Source organism: Mchenga conophoros, linkage group LG18, assembly GCF_057382185.1.
Source record: "Mchenga conophoros isolate Kocher_MC1m ecotype Shallow Benthic linkage group LG18, M_conophoros_male_GT1.1, whole genome shotgun sequence".
NCBI lineage: Eukaryota > Metazoa > Chordata > Actinopteri > Cichliformes > Cichlidae > Mchenga > Mchenga conophoros.
The window spans coordinates 13,685,085-13,706,113 of NC_140543.1; the positions used below are offsets into that span (position 1 = coordinate 13,685,085).

Here is a 21,029-nt window from a genome sequence, read left to right on the forward strand (position 1 = left end):
TAACAACACATTTTTATGCCCTGGCTTTTAACACACAAGCATTTGTCTTATTTAATAGTCTTAGTTTTAATTCTTTTATTGTCCTATCATTGCTTTATATTGTTATTGTTTTACATCGTTTCTTTTTAATGGCATTTTTATATTGTTAAACACTTTGTGCAGCATCGTCTGTCTGGAAATGTGTTACATAAATAAATTTCACCTTAAATCAAATTTCCTGTTCTCCAGTGTAACCGGTGGCTTGCACCTTGTTGTAAGCACTCTGTATTTACATCTGTGAAGTCATCTTTTGATTGTAGACCTTAACGGTAATACTAATACCTCCTAAAGAAGTTAGGTGTTGGAAGGCTGCTTTTGTTAACAGTGAAACAATTCTGTCATCATCCACTTTAGCCGTCTCCTGTGGTCTTTGCATTCCTTCATTTAAAAAAAAAAAAAAAAAAAAAAAAAAAAAAATAATGAACCAGATGGTTGTTTTGGCCACTTTAAGGTTTTGTTGTCTCTCTGATTGGTTTATTTTAGCCCAATCATGACATAAACATTTCTTTGGCTCTCACATTGAGAGTTTGGGTGACTTCAGATCTTTTATGTGCTTAATTTGTTCACAAAGTGTCTATTTATTTGTCGTGAGGTTCAATAAACACTATCGCTTTAAAAAAAAAAAAAAAAAAAAAAATTCTGATACTTATTTCATTGTTTAGGCTTTACAGGTTTAAACTAGTGTCAGCGTTAATCTCATTAAAATGATGTTGCATTAACGCAGCAAATATCAGTTAGCGAGTAAGCACAGATCGCTCTGTGCGTGGGGCAGCCCCTCGCAGTTATGCCGTTAACGTCATTTTGACGAGATTAAACGCTGACAACACCAGTTTAAGCAAAAAAAGGGAAAAGACAAAGAATGAATTTTAGATAAACAAGGACCCTAAATCTCAGTAAAAAAATAAATAAATAAATAAAACATTACACAAAGAAAACACTGTTTTCTAACTGTTTTATTTGTATATTAATTATGACAACAATAAATAACAATAAATAACCTTGTAGTCAGTAAAACTTTCATAAGTCAGCACAACCGTTTGCTGATGGTGAACGTATCAAATTCCATCTTGAAGACAGGAGGCAATAATCTGCTTTGTAAACAGTGAGATTGTACCGCGTTTGTCGAATGTAATGATGATCATTTGTTCTCTTTGTCTACAAATGATACAAACAAAACAAAACAAAAAAAAAAAAAACATTTAAAAACCATTTTGAAACAAATGGATAACTCGAGTCAGAACTGCTACGATCACTACAGCGAAATGACAAGCGGTGAGAGAAAGAACTGCTCATCTTTGTTGCTTTGGCTCACTTCTCATCTCAAAAATAAATGAAATCTGACCGTCTCAGCGTCTGTTAATATCTTTAACTATTTTAGGACATTTAGGGAAATCACTCCTGTTTATCAGAACTAAATGAAACTCCAGTTTTAGCTGTTTTTTGCTGTTCTACAGCAGCTCATAGTTTGTTTTAGAACAGATTTTATGGATGACTTTTAGGGCCCTTCATGGCCTTGCTCCAGGCTATATCTCTATCCTCTGAGCACCATATGCACCAGCATGCACCCGGGGTCCTTGGGCAAAGGCGCCAACCTTGCCTGAGGAAATCATGTCAGTAGAGTCAGCCACTTCCTTTAAACCTATTTTTTATGGGAAGGCTTTTTTATATGAATTTCCTTTGAGACGTCTTTTTATCTCCCACAGTTCACAATCCCTGACATTTTTACTACAATTTATTGGTCTTGGAGTTTGTTTTATTCTGTCTAATGTCAAAATCTCACTGATCTCACAGGTGTAGCGTGAGTACTGAACATACTGGAAGATATGCACAGAAAATGAGCGCCATGTCAGTGCAGAGGAAGATATCGGACCACGTGAAAGTCAACAGACTACAGAAAGATGCAGAGGAGTTTTTCACCTTTGATATTGCAAATCAAAGCATTTGATGCAGCAGGCAAAATTTGATTGCTGTAACTGAAAAATTGTACTCAGTAGTTTGTTTCTATGGCAAATGTCACTTGGGCTCCATGGAGCCAGGCAGCGAAGAAAGGACCCATTAGAGCACGTCAGTATTCATGTTTGGATTTCTTCATGTTCTATTGTCAGTTTGATCCTTTGTTATATTTTTGAATCTGTTTTTGGTGCTCATTTGATTCCTGTCCCAGGTGAGAACTTTCAGGTTGTGTGTGTCCCTGTGTTATTTTCTCTTCATTATTCTAAACTCTTGTGTTCCTTTTGTGTAACAAATGAGTTTTCTGGTGTCTGTGTTAAGTTGGGGTGAAAAATAAAGTGAAAAAAAAACAAATTTTTTTTAAAATCACCTGTAGGTCAGAATTTCAACTTATCAACTCAAACTTCTGAGAAAATAATTTTCAATAAGATAATATCCCAAATTTTGACTTATTGACAGCAAAAAAAATAAAAGTTTTTGGTAGCATAAATAAACTTTCATAGATTGTGGTCTCCTGTGTGTTGCTTTGAGTTTTACCTCCTCCCCAGTGATTACCTAGTTTCTCTGCACCTGTGTATCATATCCCCAGCTGTCTCCACTTCCCTTATTACCCTGTGTGTATAAATAGTCCTTCCCCTGTTGCCTGGTTTGCTGCGAAGAGTTGGATTTTTATATGGTACCTTTTTGGTTTAAGTATTTAAATGTAATAAAATGTTGCATTTTAATCCTTCAATATACAAAAGATGGCAAATATAGCCTTTTGCAGTTTAACTGGTTTTGAGTGATTATGGGAAACTTAAATATGCACTGCTGAGACTTGTAAACGTGAAACTATCAGGAGAAACGAGCCAGAGCAGCTGAGGTAAAACTGTAAAATCATCTGAGAGCGAGTCGACTTTGAGTCCTTGGGTAATGGAAAGCTAAAACCCGGAAAAATAGTTGGCAGTGGTCTTTAAAAAAAAAAAAAAACAAAACAAAACAAAACAAAAAAAAAAAAACAAAAAAAACAAAAACAAAACTGCAGTCAGTTCAACTCAGCGAGCTCTGCTCTCTTTTGTGACAGTGTTTAAAAATAGGCAGTTTAAAGATGAGCAGCACTTCCTCATTGTCTCTGCAGAGGTGAGCAGATCCTTGCTTTTCTTTACATTCACTAAGAGGAGGAATGTTACGTGTTTATGCATCTTTGAGGGAGTTGATGTGCGCGCAAAGCTTCAGTGCGGGTCCCAGTTTAAGGTTCATGGTGCTGACCAGGTGATCCTCTGTGAGAAGCAGCAGAGCCTGCCCATCTATTTCCTGGGAGCGAAACTCCTCGGCTACATCAGCACCACCTGATGGAAAGAGAACCGGAGTGGTCATTCTGTGTGACCTATAGCCTCGTTTTCCAGTTCTTAGCTGATAGATGTAGCACCCAGTGTGGTATTCTGCTGCCGAAGCCCATCTCCTTCAGTTTCAATGTGCCAACAGTGCCAAATTTAAAGTAAATCACATTTTTTGCTCAATCTGATGCTCAGCTTGAATTCAAGCAGGTCGCTGAAGATATTTGTGCTAACGAGCAATTGAACAGGTGTACCTAATGAAGTGGCTGGTGGGTGTACACTATGTGCAGTCACCCTTAACCAGCACATGTCCACATGAAACTTTCATGCCTGCAAATCATATTTAACCTGTCAAAAACTGCGAGAGAGAAGCAAAACTTACCTTATAGCAAACCCAACACACCAAACTACAAACCGACACAGACGTGCTGCGAGGTCAGAGGTCGTACTGTTAATGTTTGCCATTTCTTTAGCAATAAAAGCTGTGCCTCAGGAGTGTGAAAAACCGCATTACCTGGCAGGGTGCTGATGTAGGAAAACACTTGCTCCACGTTCCACTGAGACGGACAGCCGACGTCGTCTTCTGCGTCTGAAACGATGATCGTTTCTACGGTCCTCTGCTCCCTCACCCTCTCTTGCGCTCTCTCAGCCTGTTTTCGAAGCCTGGTCGTCATGGGAATGGGAGGTTCTTCCTCCTCTTCCTCGTGATGCTCATCTTCCTCTCTCGGTGAACTCTGTTGGGTCTCTTTGGAGCCAAATGACCTGTGGGCCTGAGAAGCACAAAGACACAAAAATTCACAGTGTATTTCAGAGCTGGACTTCATACAGTAACAAACAGAAAGCAGGTGTTAGACCGTGTCTCAGGTGAGGTTTAATTCTTACCAGTCTGAAATAAATTTTAGTTATAGCTCATTGTAAGTATTGACTTTGAGCTGCAAACTCATTTAAATGTTCATCTCCTTTATTTAAAGGATCTTTTAGCCTCTTTTAACAATGCTATTAGAGATGCAAGGGCTGCTTACTTTTCTCAGTTGGTTGCAAAGAGCAGAGGTAATCCTAAGGTCTTATTTGATACTATTACTGATATCATTACTCCTGCTCCACCTGCTGCCATTATTTCTTCTGCTGAAGACTGTGAAACATTTCTTGCTTTCTTTTTAGAAAAAATTAGCGATATAAGGAAAAAATTGTCCCCATCAGCATCTGCACTGTCAGTTCCCACGCCAGTTCGGCCTGTTGTTTTAGAAAGATTTTTACCTGTTTCACTATCCGAGCTGGGAAAAATAGTTAGTGCAACAAAAGTATCCTCTTGTTCACTCGACATTTTACCCGCATCGTTATTCAAAAATGTCTTTTACTCTATTGGTCCCTGTATGCTCACTATAAGTAACACCTCTTTGGGATCTGGCAAAGTCCCTGCTTATTTTAAAACTGCTGTTATATACCCCCTGTTAAAAAAGCCTATGCTGGACCCATCTCTCACTAGCAACTACAGACCGATCTCAAAAATACCGTTAATTGCTAAGATTTTAGAGAAGATTGTGGCTAAGCAGCTTACAGCAGTTTTAGACAAATATAATATCTTTGACAAATTTCAGTCTGGCTTTCGTAAAGCTCATTCTACTGAAACAGCCCTTCTTAGAGTTTCCAATGACATTCTGATGCAAAGCGATGCAGGTAAGTGTTCTGTTCTCTTAATGTTGGATCTCACGTCGGCCTTTGACACCGTTGACCATTATATTTTGCTTGATAGGCTGAAATACTGGGTCGGTGTATCTGGGTCTGCCTTAGAGTGGTTCTCCTCGTATCTTTGTGAACGATACTCTTCTGTGGCAGTTTCTAAGTACAGGTCATCTTCTACGTCCCTGTCCTTTGGTGTGCCACAAGGCTCTGTGCTGGGGCCATTATTGTTTTTAATTTATTTACTTCCTCTCCAGCACATTTTGAGCCCTTTTGAGGATATTTGTTACCACTGCTACGCAGACGACATCCAACTATATATATCTTTTAAACCTGAAGATGCTTCTAAGCTGCGGATTTTAAATGTGTATTTGGAAACCATCAAAGGTTGGATGGCCGACAATTGCCTCCAACTAAATGAAAATAAAACTGAAGTCCTTTTATGTGCTCCAGACAGACATGTACCCAGCATAATGAATGCTCTTGGTCCCCTTTCAACATTTGTGAAACCATCTATCAGGAACCTAGGGAAACCTTCGATCCTGCTCTTACATTGGATATTCACGTCAAATCTCTGGTTCGGTCTTGCTTCTATCATTTAAGAAATATTTCTAAATTGAGCCCCATAATATCTCATACTGAACTGGAGATTGTTATTCATGCTTTTATTTCATCATGACTGGACTATTGCAATTCACTGTTCACATGTCTAAACAAAAGTTCCCTGGAGCGTCTGCAGACTGTCCAAAATGCTGCAGCAAGGCTTCTGACGAAAACATCGAAATACTCACATATAGCACCGTTGCTTATACAGTTACACTGGCTCCCTGTCGAATTCAGAGTCCACTTTAAGATTCTGGTTCTGACATTTAAGGCTCTTCAAGAACAAGCACCATCATACATCATTGAACTTTTACAGCCCTATGCCCCTAGTAGGTCTCTGAGGTCTTGTGGTCAGGGATTACTTGTTATTCAGTATACGAGACTGAAAACTAGGGGTGATCGAGCTTTTGCTACTGTGGCCGCCAGACTGTGGAATTCTCTTCCTCAGAACTTAAGATCTGCTGATTCACTGATTACTTTTAAAAAACAGCTAAAAACATCTTTTTAAAATTGCATTTTGTTAACTTTTGACTGTACTTTGTCTTTTTAATCTGTTCCTATACCTTGTAAAGCACTTTGTGATCTTTTATCTAGAAATGTGCTATATAAATAAAATTTTACTTGCTTACAAACCTCGTGGTTCGAGCTCCGTGGAATGTTTCAAGCATCAAATAAACATTTAAATGTCTTTTTAGAAATATTTCCAACCTGTTTCCACCAGAAAAAAACATGTATGCATAACCACCTCTGGAGTCTATCAGCCTTCAAAAATCCATTTTTGTTACACCTAACTGTAATAATCATCAGCCTGTAAGTCTGTTCTTCATATTTTTGAATGAAGAGTGATTTAAAACAGCATATAACAGGGCAACATGCTTGAAAGCTCTGCAGCCTTAACATATTTTTGCATGAGTCATTTTAATGTTTGTTTCCAGAGCTGATAGACATCTAAGAATCTGGCCACCGGCAAAGCCCATTCGGCTGTTTTCATTAGAGATCCCCATCTGCCAGCTGACCCGATCACCCCCAATATTCTGTCCAACATGCTGGTTTGCTTACAAATGTGAAGCTGCAGATCGTTTTGTGTCTGCAGTGTGTTTGTGTTGAAAAGAAGTTGCAAAAGAGATGACATATGTTTTTCTTTTTGGATTGTGAGAATAAATTGACAAGATGCATACGATGTCGTTTTTACTCACAGCAAAGAGAGGCAAACCCAACACAACTACCAATAAAGTCCTTCTGATAGATAAGTGCTATTAGTAAAACCTCCAAAGCTGTTCTTCTTTAAACAAACAGGCTTGCCTTTGTTTGTCATGTGAACATGTAGTTAGTCATTTACTGTTTGCCAAACTTGCACACAAACACTTAACTGATGAGTATTTCAGGAAAGCCAGCGGTGTAATTTCCAGGGGGTATAATCAGATCTAGCCAATATAACCCCCCCAATAAAATTATGAATTGTCTTGCATAAATAGGTTGTTGATTTTCTTTACTCATTTCTGTTAACACCAGCAAAATAGTTGCATGTTTAATCATCTGGGAATTTACCCAGATTTATTTATTTAGAGAGACAGAGATCCTGACCCCCCTAATGTTCAGCACAAAGTTACGCCCATGAGGAAAGCTGCAGAAAGCGCGATATATGTCGTTTTAACCCTAGAACATTAACGTGGAGTTTTAGTGACTGCAGAGCTCCAAACCTCCTCTGATTAACATCAGGATAAAAACTGTTCACAGGGAGCTTCATGCCATCCATTTCAGTGGCTGAGCAGCTCCTGCAGGTAACCCAGTATCTTTTTCGTCCATACAGTTTATACATGCATGCATCAGGCCGACGATACTACTGACCTGCATCACAAAGTGCTCTCTGGAGGCTCCGTTGACTCGGCTGGGGGGTCGTCCTCTCCTTCCCAAGGGCCTGTGAGCCATGCGACCTGCATGCAGCACCGCGATACGCTTGGTGCAGCTTACACTGAACCTGAACAAAAACAGCCGTGAAATGTTTGATTAACCCTTAGAGCACAGGTGTGTGTCCTTGATCCAACACAGCTGATTTAAATGGCTAAACGACCTCCTTCAGGTGTCTTGACCCAGGTTGATATCTAAAACCTGCAGGACACCAGCACTCGAGGCCTGGAGTTCGACACCCCTGCCTTAGAGGATCCTGGGGACATGTTGGGCCATTCCATTTTTTTAAATGGTATTTTTGGCGGTGCTGATATTAATTTTATCCTCAGGCCAAACAATGTCCAATTGAAAATCACTGAAAATACAACTTTTGATGTTTTCTGCAAAAGTGCCTTGCTGCTGAAATGATAAGTGTGTGTCCTACTGATGTTGGATGATGGTGTGCATGTGTGTGCATGTGTGCGATATCCACCTTCAAGTCTGTTCTCTTAGAAGGCCACACTCGGTGTTATGAACTAATTCGATAACAGTGAATGATGAGAACCCTTTCAGAGCTTCAACAATATCTCAGCAGCAGGAACCAAAACAAAATTGGACTTTATTTTGGTTCTCACTCAAGTAGTTTATGCATCTGCACGGCAGCCACAGTTAGAAGTATGCGCAGTAGTGCAGGAGCAGTCATTTTGGAGATGGCAAGACTTTACAGCACACACAGGCTCTGGAAGTGATCGTGAACCATGAGTGTTAAGATGGCATCCTCCTCCTCTGAGGACTCTGAGGCTGACATGGAGGAGGCCTCAGAGGTAGAAATGGACCAGCTGGAGTCCAGCTCTGACTCATCTGAAGGTGAGAGTGGAAAGGTTTGGTTGAAGCAGTGACAGGATAGACTCCTCAATCTCTTCTCCATCTTGGTCAACCCCATATTTTGGTCCCCCACAAAAACTGCAACGCTCTGCAACGCCCCAGCAGCCAGAGGTTTGATCCCTGGAACTACACACTATCCCACCAGCTATGCACTGCTGCTGGATGAAATCCTGCAGCAAACTGTGGCCCTGACAAACCTCTTTTCCTTAGGGTAAAAAGAGTGAGGATTTTTAAGGGTTATTTGAGAGTAAATAAATGCTCTAAGAGCTTGGAAGGAAATGCGTCTGGACTTCTTTAGGTTTTTTGAAAACTATGATGACCTGGATGACGGATAACCTTCACAGATGGTTAATAAGTGCATTCGTCCCTAATGTTATTATATCACATCATCCTTGAAGTCTGTGAATAAGTTGGGAAAGGTAGCATCGGGACTCTGAGCTGTCCTCTTTTTGTTGCTTTGATGGAGACTCATGGGGAAACCTGGGAGTGATTATCTACTTGCGTCAGCGGGCTGCAGATGTCAGATGATGTAATTCAACTTTACTGACACAGACTGTAATTTTCTGTAGTTTCTGCGGAAGAAAAAAGTGCTTTGTTGTTAAAGCAGACAGTTCGTGAGTGTTGCTCATGTTTTCCACAGACTCTAAGACAGTGTGGTGAACCTCAGCCGAATGACACACACCAACACTGAAAACAACAAAATAAAAAGATTCAAAATAATGAATCATCATTGTTCTCACGGACAAAGATCAACTTTTCATAACAAACCATAAAATATTACAATTTACACAGACTTTGTATTATGCATCGGCCCTGTGTTGTGAAACGCTGATTCTTGGATTTTTCTTGCCATCATAAATTCTTGTTTTGTGTTTCTTTTTAACACACCCCTTGTGTTCCTCTTGTGAGTGCTTCTTCCAGCGTACTTCCTGTTTTATTTTGAAGGTGGGATCCTAATGTGGTTTTCCACTACTACTACTACTACTACTATGTCCTTTTACTTCCCATCTTTGTTCTTTTAATTTCTGATTTAGGTTACCTGTTCCCTAAGTCTGCATGTCTTAACCCCTTTTTATTTCATAGTTTGCAAGTGCCCAATGCATCTGCTCCATCGCTTCACATTATTTTCTCCCATCGGTGATGGGAGAGGAGGAGGTGAGGAAGAGACATGAAAACAAATGAGCTGAGGGAACAGGCACTTAGAAAATTGAGTCATCCTCACAAATGTCACACCTCATTTTAAAGTGATGCCAATGAAATGTGTCATTTTTGTTCTAGCAGACCCACAGCTGGATTTTATGACATCAGACATAACTGTGCTCATGACAATTTCTAATAAATAAATAAATAGAATTACTTTAATTTAACACATGGTGCTTTTTTGTGCAAGGCAGAAACTTTGATCATGTTAAATAACGTGAAAAAAGGATGACTTGTTTAAAAAGAATCCTCCTCCCACTATGACTTGTATATTCCAGCTGTTTCCCACAACTCTTTTATATGCTAAAGGTAAATAAATGCATCCACAGTGGACACGCATTTGCATTCTCAATTATAGCTAAAGCCTCCTCTCTCCTCAGTCCTCCTGATATATTTTAGGAATTGAGATTTCCTTCAACATGGTGAACTGAGATTGATTTCATGGTCACGGGCAGCAGGATGGAGGTGATGAAGCGCCTGTTTTTTCATGCTGGAGGACCACTGAGCTTACGTGATGGTGAGGTGTCTGCATTCAGGTCACAAAAATTGGTCTGATTTTAGTGAAAGTCACACACGATGACCATAATGATGGGTCTTCGTCTGAGCTGTGCTCAGGTTGCTCATATTGGTCGTTTTACTGCCACTTTTCCGTTCTGCACTTCCCAGATTACAATAACCTGTGAGTTGTGATGCATCATGAACCAAAGGAGCTACTAGATGATTAAGGTTTTGTTTTTGCTTGGTTGTTTTTTTTGTTTCAGCTGTTTCAGTGTCGTTCTTTATGTTGGCGATTGAACTGTCTTTGGCCTGGTTGTCTGTGTTGGTTATAGGTTAAAACCCCTTCTTTCTTTTTTTTTTCTTTTTTTTGTGGCAGCAGTTTTTTTTAGCATATTTTTATAAGTTTTCCCAGCAGAACTCTCACCTGGATCTCATGTTGTTAGTCTGAACTTCAAATATATCATCCAGTCATCCCCACAAAATGTTCCCAGGGTTAAGGTAATTTGTTTTTGTTTGTTTTTTAAAACAGCTAACAGCACTGTAGCCTAACAGAACCAAAACATTAATTGTTTTGGAGCTATTTTCATCAGTGGATTAATTCAGATTTCAGTCCCTGCTGAGTATTTACTGTATGATGTACACTCACATAGCACATATATTTGTGCTAACTGGTCGTTAGCACAAATATTTAATCAGCCTATCACACTGCAGAATGGCCAGACTGTTTCAAGTTGATAGCAAGGCTACAACTCAGATAGCCATTCACAACTCATTATAACCAAGGTATGCAGACGTAAAACCTTGAATCAGATGGGCTACAGTAGCAGGAGACCACAGTGGATACCGCAGTGGATACCACTCCTGTCAGCTAAGAACAAAACACTAAGGCTCTAGTTCACAGGAGCTCACCAAAACTTGCAATAGATGATTGTAAAACTATTGCTCGTCCTCGATTTTCTTGGTACACTTTGGGCCTCTTGTACCGACTGAGCACCATTAAAACACCACAGCCTACCCGAGCTGCAGACTATGTCTATCCCTTTATGACTATAGTGTAACAATCTAATAATAGCTTCTTTCAGCAGGATAACACCAAAACCCCAAAGCTCAAATCATCTCAAACTGGTTTCTTTAACATGACAATGACTTCACTGTAAATGCCCTCCACAGTCACCAGATCTCAGTCTAGTAGAGCACCTTTGAGATGTGGTGCAATAAGCAAAGCTTATGAGCTTATGGCTGATGAGCGTCTCGTAATAACCTACAGTTTGTTCATGTTAATAGGGTGAATCACTGAAACTATGTTTCTTTGGTAATAAATAATTACACTAGAGGACAAAACTTAGTACGTTGTGTAAATGTTTTATTTACCTTCTGACACACGACATGGAGCAGAAGCGTTTGGAGCGCAGAAACGTGCGAGCGTAGCCGCTGCTTCCACAGTACTCACACTGCAACACGTCTGGCACACTCTCCCCGAGTTCTGCAACTTCAGAGGACCAGCTGTTAATCATGCATGTTTACACACACACACACACACACACACACACACACACACACAAACACGCACACCTCTCTCACCTTCTCCTGTAGGGCCGTCATTTTCCATCTCAGAGTCAGATGAATCTGACTGGTCAGCATCCAGAGGACTGTCGTCTGCTGCATCCCCATTGGTCGGTACGTCCTGGGGTTCTGGAAGGGAAGCCTGCTGCTCCGATAACAGTGATGACCGACCCACCTGCATTGAGTAGCACATTCAAAAATTGAAAACCTTACACCAATTTTTTTTAACCCAAATGGCAGAAAAAAAAGAAAAAGAAAAAAGTTTTAATTCACTGAAACAAGGTTTCACACAACTAACGTCCTGCACAACGATAACACTGCATGCTGACAGATTGCAAGTTGGCACTGACCAGTTCCTCTCACTATAGCCTTAACTAGTTGCATCAAGCTTCCTTGTAAAAAGACACCTTCTGCATAAATGAGCCATGCCAGCAGCTTTGATAAAGTGACAGACATCATTTGTTGACTGTAGAGCATCACCAGTGTTACAATGTAAAGACAGTGATGCAATGTCATATTTCAATTGTCATATTTACATCTGTTTATAATATTAAAATGAGACATTTACTTAAGTTTTAAATGCCTGGAAAAGTTTTATTCCACCTTCCTCTCCTCACCTGCTCCAGAAATATTTTCATTTTGTTTATACACACATAATTAAATAATTGATTAAAGCTGATTTTAAGTGCTTTTGTAGTGCTTCCCATTAATCAGCAGTAAACTTTCTGCACAGGGCACGTCCACATACCGGGAACGGCTCCAGGCCCTCTTTGATGACAAAGCCCTCCACGAGGTGTGTGAGGACGTGGGTTGACCTCTTGGGGCTTCCTGGGAGACTTGCAGGGGCAGAAGGAGGCTGGCTGGGGACTTTTGCTGAAGCAGGGAGGAGGGGAGGAGGTAAAGGAGAAGGTGGTGGAGGAGGAGGGTTGTTGGTGCCACTATTGCCGCTATTGTCAGTGGTCGTGAGCTGGGAGGACTCCTCCACTGGAGGACTCCTCCAGTGGCTGGGGGTGATGGAGGATGAACCCGTCACTGCTACACAATAAAAAGCATAAAGAGTGAGGGGTGAGGGGGTCTCATGGAGGCAGGTTATCCTGTTAACTGAATAATTCTGTACCTGAACCATTTTGATTGGGTGGTGTAGCGGTCCCATCTTGTTCTGAACTTGGAGGATCTTTCCTTTCCTCTGAGCTCAGACTGTTCACGTTGCACTTTTGCCCCAACTGAAAATCAAAACAAAACAAAACCTCATTCAAACCAACTCATAATCTACTCAGGAGCTCTTCAAAGCAGGACGTGCTGACTCACGGGTGCAGTTTCGTTGTGTTTGACTGGATGCACTTTCAGATCAACAGCCACCGTTTGAGGAGGTGGCAGGTTCTGGTAGGGCATCTGGACCAGAGCCTCCGCCACAGGCAGTTCCCGCTCCGTTAGCAGTACCTGTCCTGACTGGACAGCCAAAGCCCGGACTGAGTGCAGGGACACCCTGTGAAGGGAGGCCGGGGGGTTCTGGGGCAGCCTGGGGAGAATGAGAGGAGGAGGAGGAGGTGGAGGCTGCTGGCTCTGTGGGAATGAGGTCCGACGCTGTGGCGCAGCCACCAGAGGAGGTGGCTGAGGCTGAACGGCAGCAGCTGGGACTGAAGTCTGAGGTGATGATGCAAGCATGCTGGTGACTAATGGGGAGGAAGAAGAAGACAGGGCTGGGGGCTCGTTTCGTAGTTGTGAGTGGGTGCTGGAGGCGGTTAGTCTTTTAACCGACAGAGGAAGAGGATTGGAGTGGGTATCTCGGGGTGCTACTCTGAGGGCAATTGGTTGCAACTGTCTGCTGCTGGGAGCCCCTCCTGTGGCCTGCTGGACGATGAGCTGGTGGTGCGCCACCTGCTGGCCTACTGGACAGGACAGCTGCTGCTTGACTAGAGTGTGGGTTTGCACTGGAGGGTAGGCTGCAGAGGGAGCACGAGGAACATAATAACCAGCAGGTGAGCTGTCATTAAAAACTTAACCTGACAAAAAAAGCAAACATCTGCATTACATGAACATCAGTATGCTTGCTGCATGGCTTGTATCAAACCAAAACCAAGTGTCCACCCTAAGTTTGTCTCTGGCCTCTTACACTTGCAGTTATCTCAAACCGTGGAAGACACAAACTCACCTGGGGTTATAATCTGGGGTCCTGACACCAACGAGGTGGCATCAGATGGCGCTGTTTCTGTTGAGCCATCAGTCAGTTGGGTGCTCTTCAGCCCACAGACTGGATTCTTGGACAAAGAGGTAGCTGCAGGCAGGGCCTGGGACTCGGTGGAAGGTTTTAAGATGACGCTGTGGGCTGTAGCCAGAGCTCCCGGCAAATGGGTACGCAGAGCCAGATTCTGCAGCGAGTATTAGAGGTTAACAGTTAGTCTTCGCAGTTATTAAAAGTTTCTGGTCATGGAGTAAAGAGCCAGTGCTGTACCTTGTCCTAACACACTGACATCACGTAAATAAATACAGAAATAGTGGACCTATTCTGCTGTTCCTTATATTATGATCTAAAGCAGCGAGCGAGAGTTGAGGCTCGGGTGTGAAATGTATGGTTTTCAGGGTTTTATCGGTTTTCAGCGTTATTTTGTTATCGTTTTTATAGCTAACTCTGTTTTCCTGGGTCTTTTCACATGTGTTGTGAATAAATCTTCTTTTTTTCGGTACCGGTACTAGTTTTATTTTGTTGTATTTATCCGCGACACCTTAAAGGCCGGTCTGTGAAAATATTGTCGGGCATAAACCGGTCCGTGGCGCAAAAAAGGTTGGAGGACCGTTGGTCTAAATAATGTATGCAATGTTGAAACAAAACAAAAAACACAACCCGCTTTGCTCTTTATGATGTCAAAGAGGGGAGGGATATCCTTAATGATGAGATCAAGAGGGGCAGCAAATCAGAAGAAAGTAACTTTAAAGCTGTGGGCAGTGAGCAAAGCTACTGCAAGAGAGTCCAAGGACAATAACATGGAGCCTGAAATGAGCATAATAGGTCCACTGTATGTTCTGTAACAGCCTGAGGCACATAATTGTGCAGCACTGTGGCAGGATTGTACCTGAGAGGAGGTAGGTAATGAGGAGCAGGAGGTCACAGTGGGGAGGTCTGACTGAATTGCAGCTACTGTGGCTGCAGGAGTTAGAATCAGCTGGCAAGGATAGAAGCAACAGGGAAGCTCAGACGCCACGTTGGTTAAAAATCAGCCATAAAAAGTTGCTCATGCACTCAAAATGGCAACACAGTAAAGCAGCATGAATGCAGCTCGAGATCAAAGATGAAAAGGTTTCTACCATCTGAGTTCGAAGGTACATCTGAGCTTGGTTACAGCTGGCAGGTCTGTTTCCTAGAAGCATGGCCTGCTGAGATATTGTGGCTGCGCTGGCAGTGGATGTCTGAGTTCGACCAATCAGCCTTGCGGTCACTGGAGATGCTGGTAAAGTTATCTGGATGAGGGGCGGCATGATGAGAGCTGTGACAAAAACTAAATATGCTCAGGTGTGTATTTGTGCTCAGAGTGAGAACACACTTAAGCACTTACCGAGTTTTGGGAAACACCCGCAGCCTGAACCAAACTGCCTGTAGAAGAAGAAGGTGACCTCTGACAGACTGAAGCCTGAAAAGCAGTGAGAACACGTTTTACTTTCTATTCTTGATCCTCACACAGACACACAGCACATAGACAGACACCACCCGACCTGCTGGATGGCGGCCAGACTCTGCAGATGTGCGGGATGCTGGTGCTGCTGCAGGGCTGCTGTCTGCAGCATGAAGTGCTGCTGCTGGGCTGCGTACATCTGATGCAAGTACTGGGCCGCCATGCTCTGAGGTCTGTTCATGGCATGTTGGATCACCTGTTGGATCACACGATGTACATTTTCTTCAGACTGGCTAAAAGCCTTACAAGGCTATTTATCTACTTTAACAACAAAATCTAATTACCTGTTCAAATACACTATATTGCCAAATGTATTCACCCGTCTGCCTTCACACACATATGAACTTTAGTGACTCCCATTCTAAATCTATAGGGTTTATTATGATGGGGAATTTTTGGTGATTTTTCCTGAAATGTAGTTGTGAGGTCAGACACTAATGCTGGACAGTCAGATTGCCAGAAGAAGGCTTCTCCACTGCTTCAGAGTCCAGTGGTGGCGTGCTTTACACCACCACATAAGACGCTTTGCATTGTACTTGGTGATGTAAGACTTGAATGCAGCTGCCATGGAAACCCATTCAATGAAACTCTCTACACACTGCTACTGAGCTGCTCTGAAGGCCGCATGAATTTTGTGGCCTTCAGATTTTACTGAAGGTCACAAACTTTGTACTATAACCACTAACCACTAACGGTTGAGTGAGGAATATTTAGTGACGAGGAAATTTCATGAGCGGACTGGGGCTACCTGATCTTGCACAAATGTTTGTAGAAGTAGTCTGGATGCCAGGTGTTGGATTTTATACACCTGTGGCCATGAAAGTGATTAGAACAGGTGAATTCAATGATTTGAATGGGTGAGTGAATATTTTTGACAATATAGTGTATATACTATGATGCATAATTACTACTATTGTTTATTCTTTGGACTGTCTCGTAAAAGTAATACCTGATAGCTTGACAAACGACAGTCAATAGACAATTAATATTCAGTATATCAATATGATAAATGCATACTGAGGTCAGTGGTACTGTTCATTACTTGGATCACCTTTAAATCAAGTCCTCTGTGTGCACTTTACAGAAATAGCTTGGACTTTTTGCCTGTCAAGCACACCGTGCGTAGGGACTGTAAGCAGCTTCCTGTCTATTACCCCGACTCTTTACCTGTGAAGTGAAACTAAGACTAAACGAGCCACACACATATCGGTCGCAGGTGCAGTTTATTACCTGGACTGCTTGTCTGTCTGGTGGGATGATGCTGAGGGAGGTAGAGGGCGGCTGGGTGCTGGAACTGGGTGTTGCCATGGTGACGACAGATGATGACGATGCAGTGGTTACTGTCTTACTGGTGTCTGCCTGTCTGTCTCCTGGGCTCCGTCTGTCCATGTCCCAGATTACACACAGAATCAATATCAGGAAATCTGTGGAGATAAAAACAAAAAAAGGACATGCATTAACATGTGCAACTTTCTCTGATTCATGTGTAAATGCTTTCAGTTAAGATGCTTTCACTCCAGGCAAAAAAAAACCCTAACAGACAGGTGCTGGTGTAGAAAAATCATTTTCTATGTGAAAATATTCCCACAATTTTCAGGTTTCTTCCTGTTAAAAGGGACTGTTTCCTTCCCACTGTTGCAAAGTGCTTGCTTTGACAGGTTGCTTGTTTTTTTTGTATTTATTTATTGTTTTTTGTTTTGTTTTAAATACTGTTGTGTTTTTTCCTTATAGCACCAGCGCTTTGAGGTGACTGTTCAGGGTGCGGGACTAGAAAATAAGCCTGAACTGAATATATTTTAACGTGTCAAAACTGAACCCTTCCCTCTTGTCTTTATTTTTTTATGACTTGCAGTGGAGTGACAGGTTTTAAATGACTCCACTTTCTTTTAAGAAAGCCAAATATAATTTTAAATCATTTATGGCAGTTTTACTTCAAGAAACCTTTTAATTAAATTAAAAAAAAAAAAACCTCACACAAGTAATAGACACCCTACCTCACAGGGAGCTTTGATCTTCTTGAATTAAAAATGAAATAGAATAAAATAAAACCAGGTGAACAAAACTAAACTTGGACTTTTGAAATAGAAACATAGAACCCTGACACTTATTAAATTAAGTGAATTTACAATAACAGAACAATAATAACAGTAATATTTAACATTATCACCAAGAAATACTTTTAAGTTTTTAAAATCTTGTGTGAGGTGGGGTGGCACGCACACCTCTGTAATAATTTAAGAGAATTTTATCAACAACAACAACAATAATATTAATAATAATACAGTAGCGTGGGTTGTATAAATCACGCCTGTAGCTGCAGAATATTGATTCTTTTTTTTCTGATTGATCTTCGCTGTAGATTAGTAAACGCGTGCAGGATTTCCTCGACAAAAACCCTGAACCATCGGATAATCCTGATATTTAATGTCCAGTCTGTGAACCTTCACAGACTACATCCAGCACATCTGGATGACACCCCCCGCCGCTCTGCCCCTCACCGCTCACACTGCGCATTATGCATGCACAACCATCCACCTCTTGTCGGCGATACTTGCCTGGTTTTGGAAGACATGGGCCATCAGGAGCTGACCATACCCCGACACACTGTCCCAGTCATGAAGCCCTCTGATGCGTCAGCGCTGCTTAAAATGGTGATTTGAAAAAAATCGTGCGGTGTGCTGCGAAGCAGGCAGCATATGATGATAAATAAAAAAAAAGCTTCGGCACAGCACCGCTCGCAGTGCGGGAGGACCCTCCACAGCCACAGAAGAGAGGAGAGGCGATGTCTGACGATCAAACGCTTTTTGTTTTAGAATGAATGAATTTAAATTGTAGGCTCGTGATAAGATGTGTTGTCCCCCTGTTTATCACTAATATCGCTGTCATGTCACATGACCACGTGGTCTCGTGAATTCATTGTTCTGTCACTCAATAATATATGATGTTCAGATGAGTATGTGCTGCAAATTCGTGTCCCGTGAGTACAACAAAGTCAGTTTTCTTCTTTTTAAGTACAGTTGGTTAACTTTTTTTTAATGAAGACAAGCGGGGACCATGACCGCTGGATGTTGTATTTTTCTTTTTTAAGCTTGTTCTCGCTGCATTTAAGTCCTAGTTTATTGTTTGATTTCTCGTGTTATTTGTCACTCCTCCCTCCAGTCCTCCATATCTGTTGTTTCATCATTTGAGTCTTGTATTTTAAAATTGCTTGAAAGCTATATATTCGTAGTAGGTTCTTGCTTTATTAGTTGAAGAATTGTTACCAGCTGACGAACATGAACATTTCTCTGGACTGTACAAGTCTAACAACCTTGAAAGACTGACATGTTATAATAACATGTCAGTCTTTAAGAGCACAGGCTGAAGATACAATTATCTTAGTTCAGTTTTTCAGACACGGTGAAGTGAAACGTTTGAAGTTTGAGGGGTAAACATAAAACAACAACAAAACAAACTATGACTAAATCTCCTGACAGAGGACATGGCCAATTTCAAACCCCCAGGATCAAAGAGGAGCAAAAATGGCAGCTCTCGCTTGTTCCTGGTCCATTTTTCGATCCTGCAAAAGTCATTGAGCTTTTGAAAGCTTGAAAATAAGAAAGGAGGCAACTGGACTTTTTTGGGTTCGCAAAGGTGTTTCGCCTCTCACCCAAGAGGCTTCTTCACGTTTTGCAGGAGGTTTCTTCCTGGTAAGAATGGAGGTTTTCCTTCCCACTGTCGCCAAGTGCTTACTAGGCGGTCATCTGTCTCTTGGGGTCTTTAAAGCCCCTTGAGGCGACTGTTATTGTGAATTGGCGCTATATGAATAAAACGGAACTGAATTAAAAACAAATTGTGGAGTCCCATCATCCGTATTCTTCAGTCCTGTCATCTTTGTCAAAGTAGCTTCATTTCCTGTAATGACTGACCCTCTCCCAGGACCCAAAATCATCCCGGAACTCCATTTAACTGAACAAGCTAATCATCCCAGCTTTTTTAAGAAATCCAAAGCTCAGTTTCAGGGAGTTCGTGAACCCGACCTCCAGTCTACATATGTAGGCCTACTGATGTGTACCACGTGCGTGAAAGGAGCATACTACTAATAATGACACACACACTCGGAGGTTGGTGCAAATCGTGGCTCACATAGAGACGTCATGGTTTTTCCCAAACTTTATCTGTATTTATTAAAGATTACTTTGTTATGGTTAGGATATTTAAAATAAAATCAAGTTCACTTTGTTACAAGCAGAGGGTGGTTTGGGTTAAAATAAGTATCCTTTTAAAGCTCCGTTTTACACGGTTGCTATGGTGACGAGCAGAGGTGGGACCAAGTCATTGTTTTGCAAGTCTCAAGTAAGTCTCAAGTCTTTATCCTCAAGTCTCAAGTCAAGTCTCAAGTAATGTCAGGCAAGTCAGAGTCGAGTCTCAAGTCACTGGTGTAAAAGTCCGAGTCAAGTCACAAGTCTGAAATTTTGAATTTCAAGTCCTTTCGAGTCTTTAAAAAAAAAAAAAAACAACGAAAAAATAATGTTGCAGTTATATGCTAAATGTAAATATTAGACCATGTAATTTTAAAATCTGTGTTTTTCTCAACACATGACAAAATAGTGAACTTAGAAAATATACACAAATTGTGAAATTGCACCTCTTTAAAATGCAGCTCAATTAAACCTAGCTCCAAGAATAATTTTCACCGACAGTTCTGAGATAAGCTGCATGTTATTCTTGGATGCGGTTGTAGGACCGGCTTTAAAACCGCATGACAAAAATATCATACACATTAAAAAAAAACTGTATCACCAACGTAGCCTGGACAACATTTGCTAGTTAGATGAAGTCAGCTATCTCATCTTAGCATATTTATATGCATATTTATAATTATACGGTTCTTGGAGTGAGTGCATACACTCATGAAGTTTAGTAACTTCAGGTCACTGCAACAAGCCCAGGTACAGTTTACCGACGGATGGGTGCAGGACCTTGAAATGCACCGTGTAGAAAGTAAAGACCATCGTACGTATCATAAGTTTACCAGTCTCACAAATCGTCATCATAAATACACATTCCTTAACCGTTTATTAATAGGACCTTTGAGCTCAACGGTAATTAATTAGTAGTGGAAATAATTTCTGGTAGCATCACAGAAATGTAGCAGTGACAATAATATTGTATGCTGTAATCGTACTGGGCAATTAGTGATACAAAAAACCTGTTTTATCCTGTGAATAAAAGTATATGTTTTTGTCAATGTACCATAATAACAGAAGCGAAACGCAATATTGTGTCAGGACAATTCACTATTTATGCACAATAAATAAAGGAGCATAGCGCAACAATTTCTGTTCAGCGCCAGACTTGCTTGTAACCTATATCACCAATTATGTTAAGAAAAATGACGTATTAACTACTAAAAAACACTGACCTTCGTGTAAATGTTTGGAGCAGACTAACCTGTGAGCTGGAGTGTTCTGGGACGTTATATTTGATCTTTGAATGGCTGCAATCCAGGCCATCCATCCGTCTTTGTTACTTCGGAAACATGGCTCGAACAATTTCTCTTCAACGACGTAATCCGATAACAACCGATCTCTTTACCCGTCGGCTTCCCGTGGCTGTCATGCGACCGGCTATTGCAGTTAATAATACAACAGCTTCTTGACATTTTTGTGTTTCTTTTTATCGCTGTGATTTCAATTGAAAGCCTGCGTGCGCTAGTACCTCTTGCCACGAGTTCCCAGAATCCTTTGCGGTTCTACCC

General features: G+C 41.3%; 1 protein-coding gene across 5 annotated transcripts; it reads right to left on the minus strand.

Moving 5' to 3' along the window:
* Positions 1-977: 977 nt before the first annotated feature.
* Positions 978-18,052, minus strand: phc3a (polyhomeotic homolog 3a). Of its 5 annotated transcripts, none has more exons than XM_085254824.1 (15): positions 17,845-18,052; positions 16,520-16,713; positions 15,330-15,485; positions 15,173-15,247; positions 14,925-15,077; positions 14,693-14,782; positions 13,774-13,990; positions 12,930-13,564; positions 12,739-12,844; positions 12,370-12,653; positions 11,640-11,796; positions 11,430-11,547; positions 7,437-7,566; positions 3,820-4,075; positions 978-3,317 (listed from the first exon to the last, which is right to left on the minus strand). In XM_085254824.1, exons 2-15 carry the CDS (start codon positions 16,676-16,678, stop codon positions 3,163-3,165), a joined length of 2,691 nt encoding a protein of 896 aa, XP_085110950.1. In that variant the 5' UTR covers positions 16,679-16,713; positions 17,845-18,052; the 3' UTR covers positions 978-3,162. The 5 variants fall into 5 exon arrangements, with proteins under 5 accessions (XP_085110950.1, XP_085110951.1, XP_085110948.1 ...); XM_085254825.1 differs by having other exon boundaries at positions 11,430-11,541; positions 12,370-12,656; XM_085254822.1 differs by having other exon boundaries at positions 12,370-12,656; positions 17,845-18,051.
* Between the last annotated feature and the right edge of the window lie 2,977 nt (positions 18,053-21,029).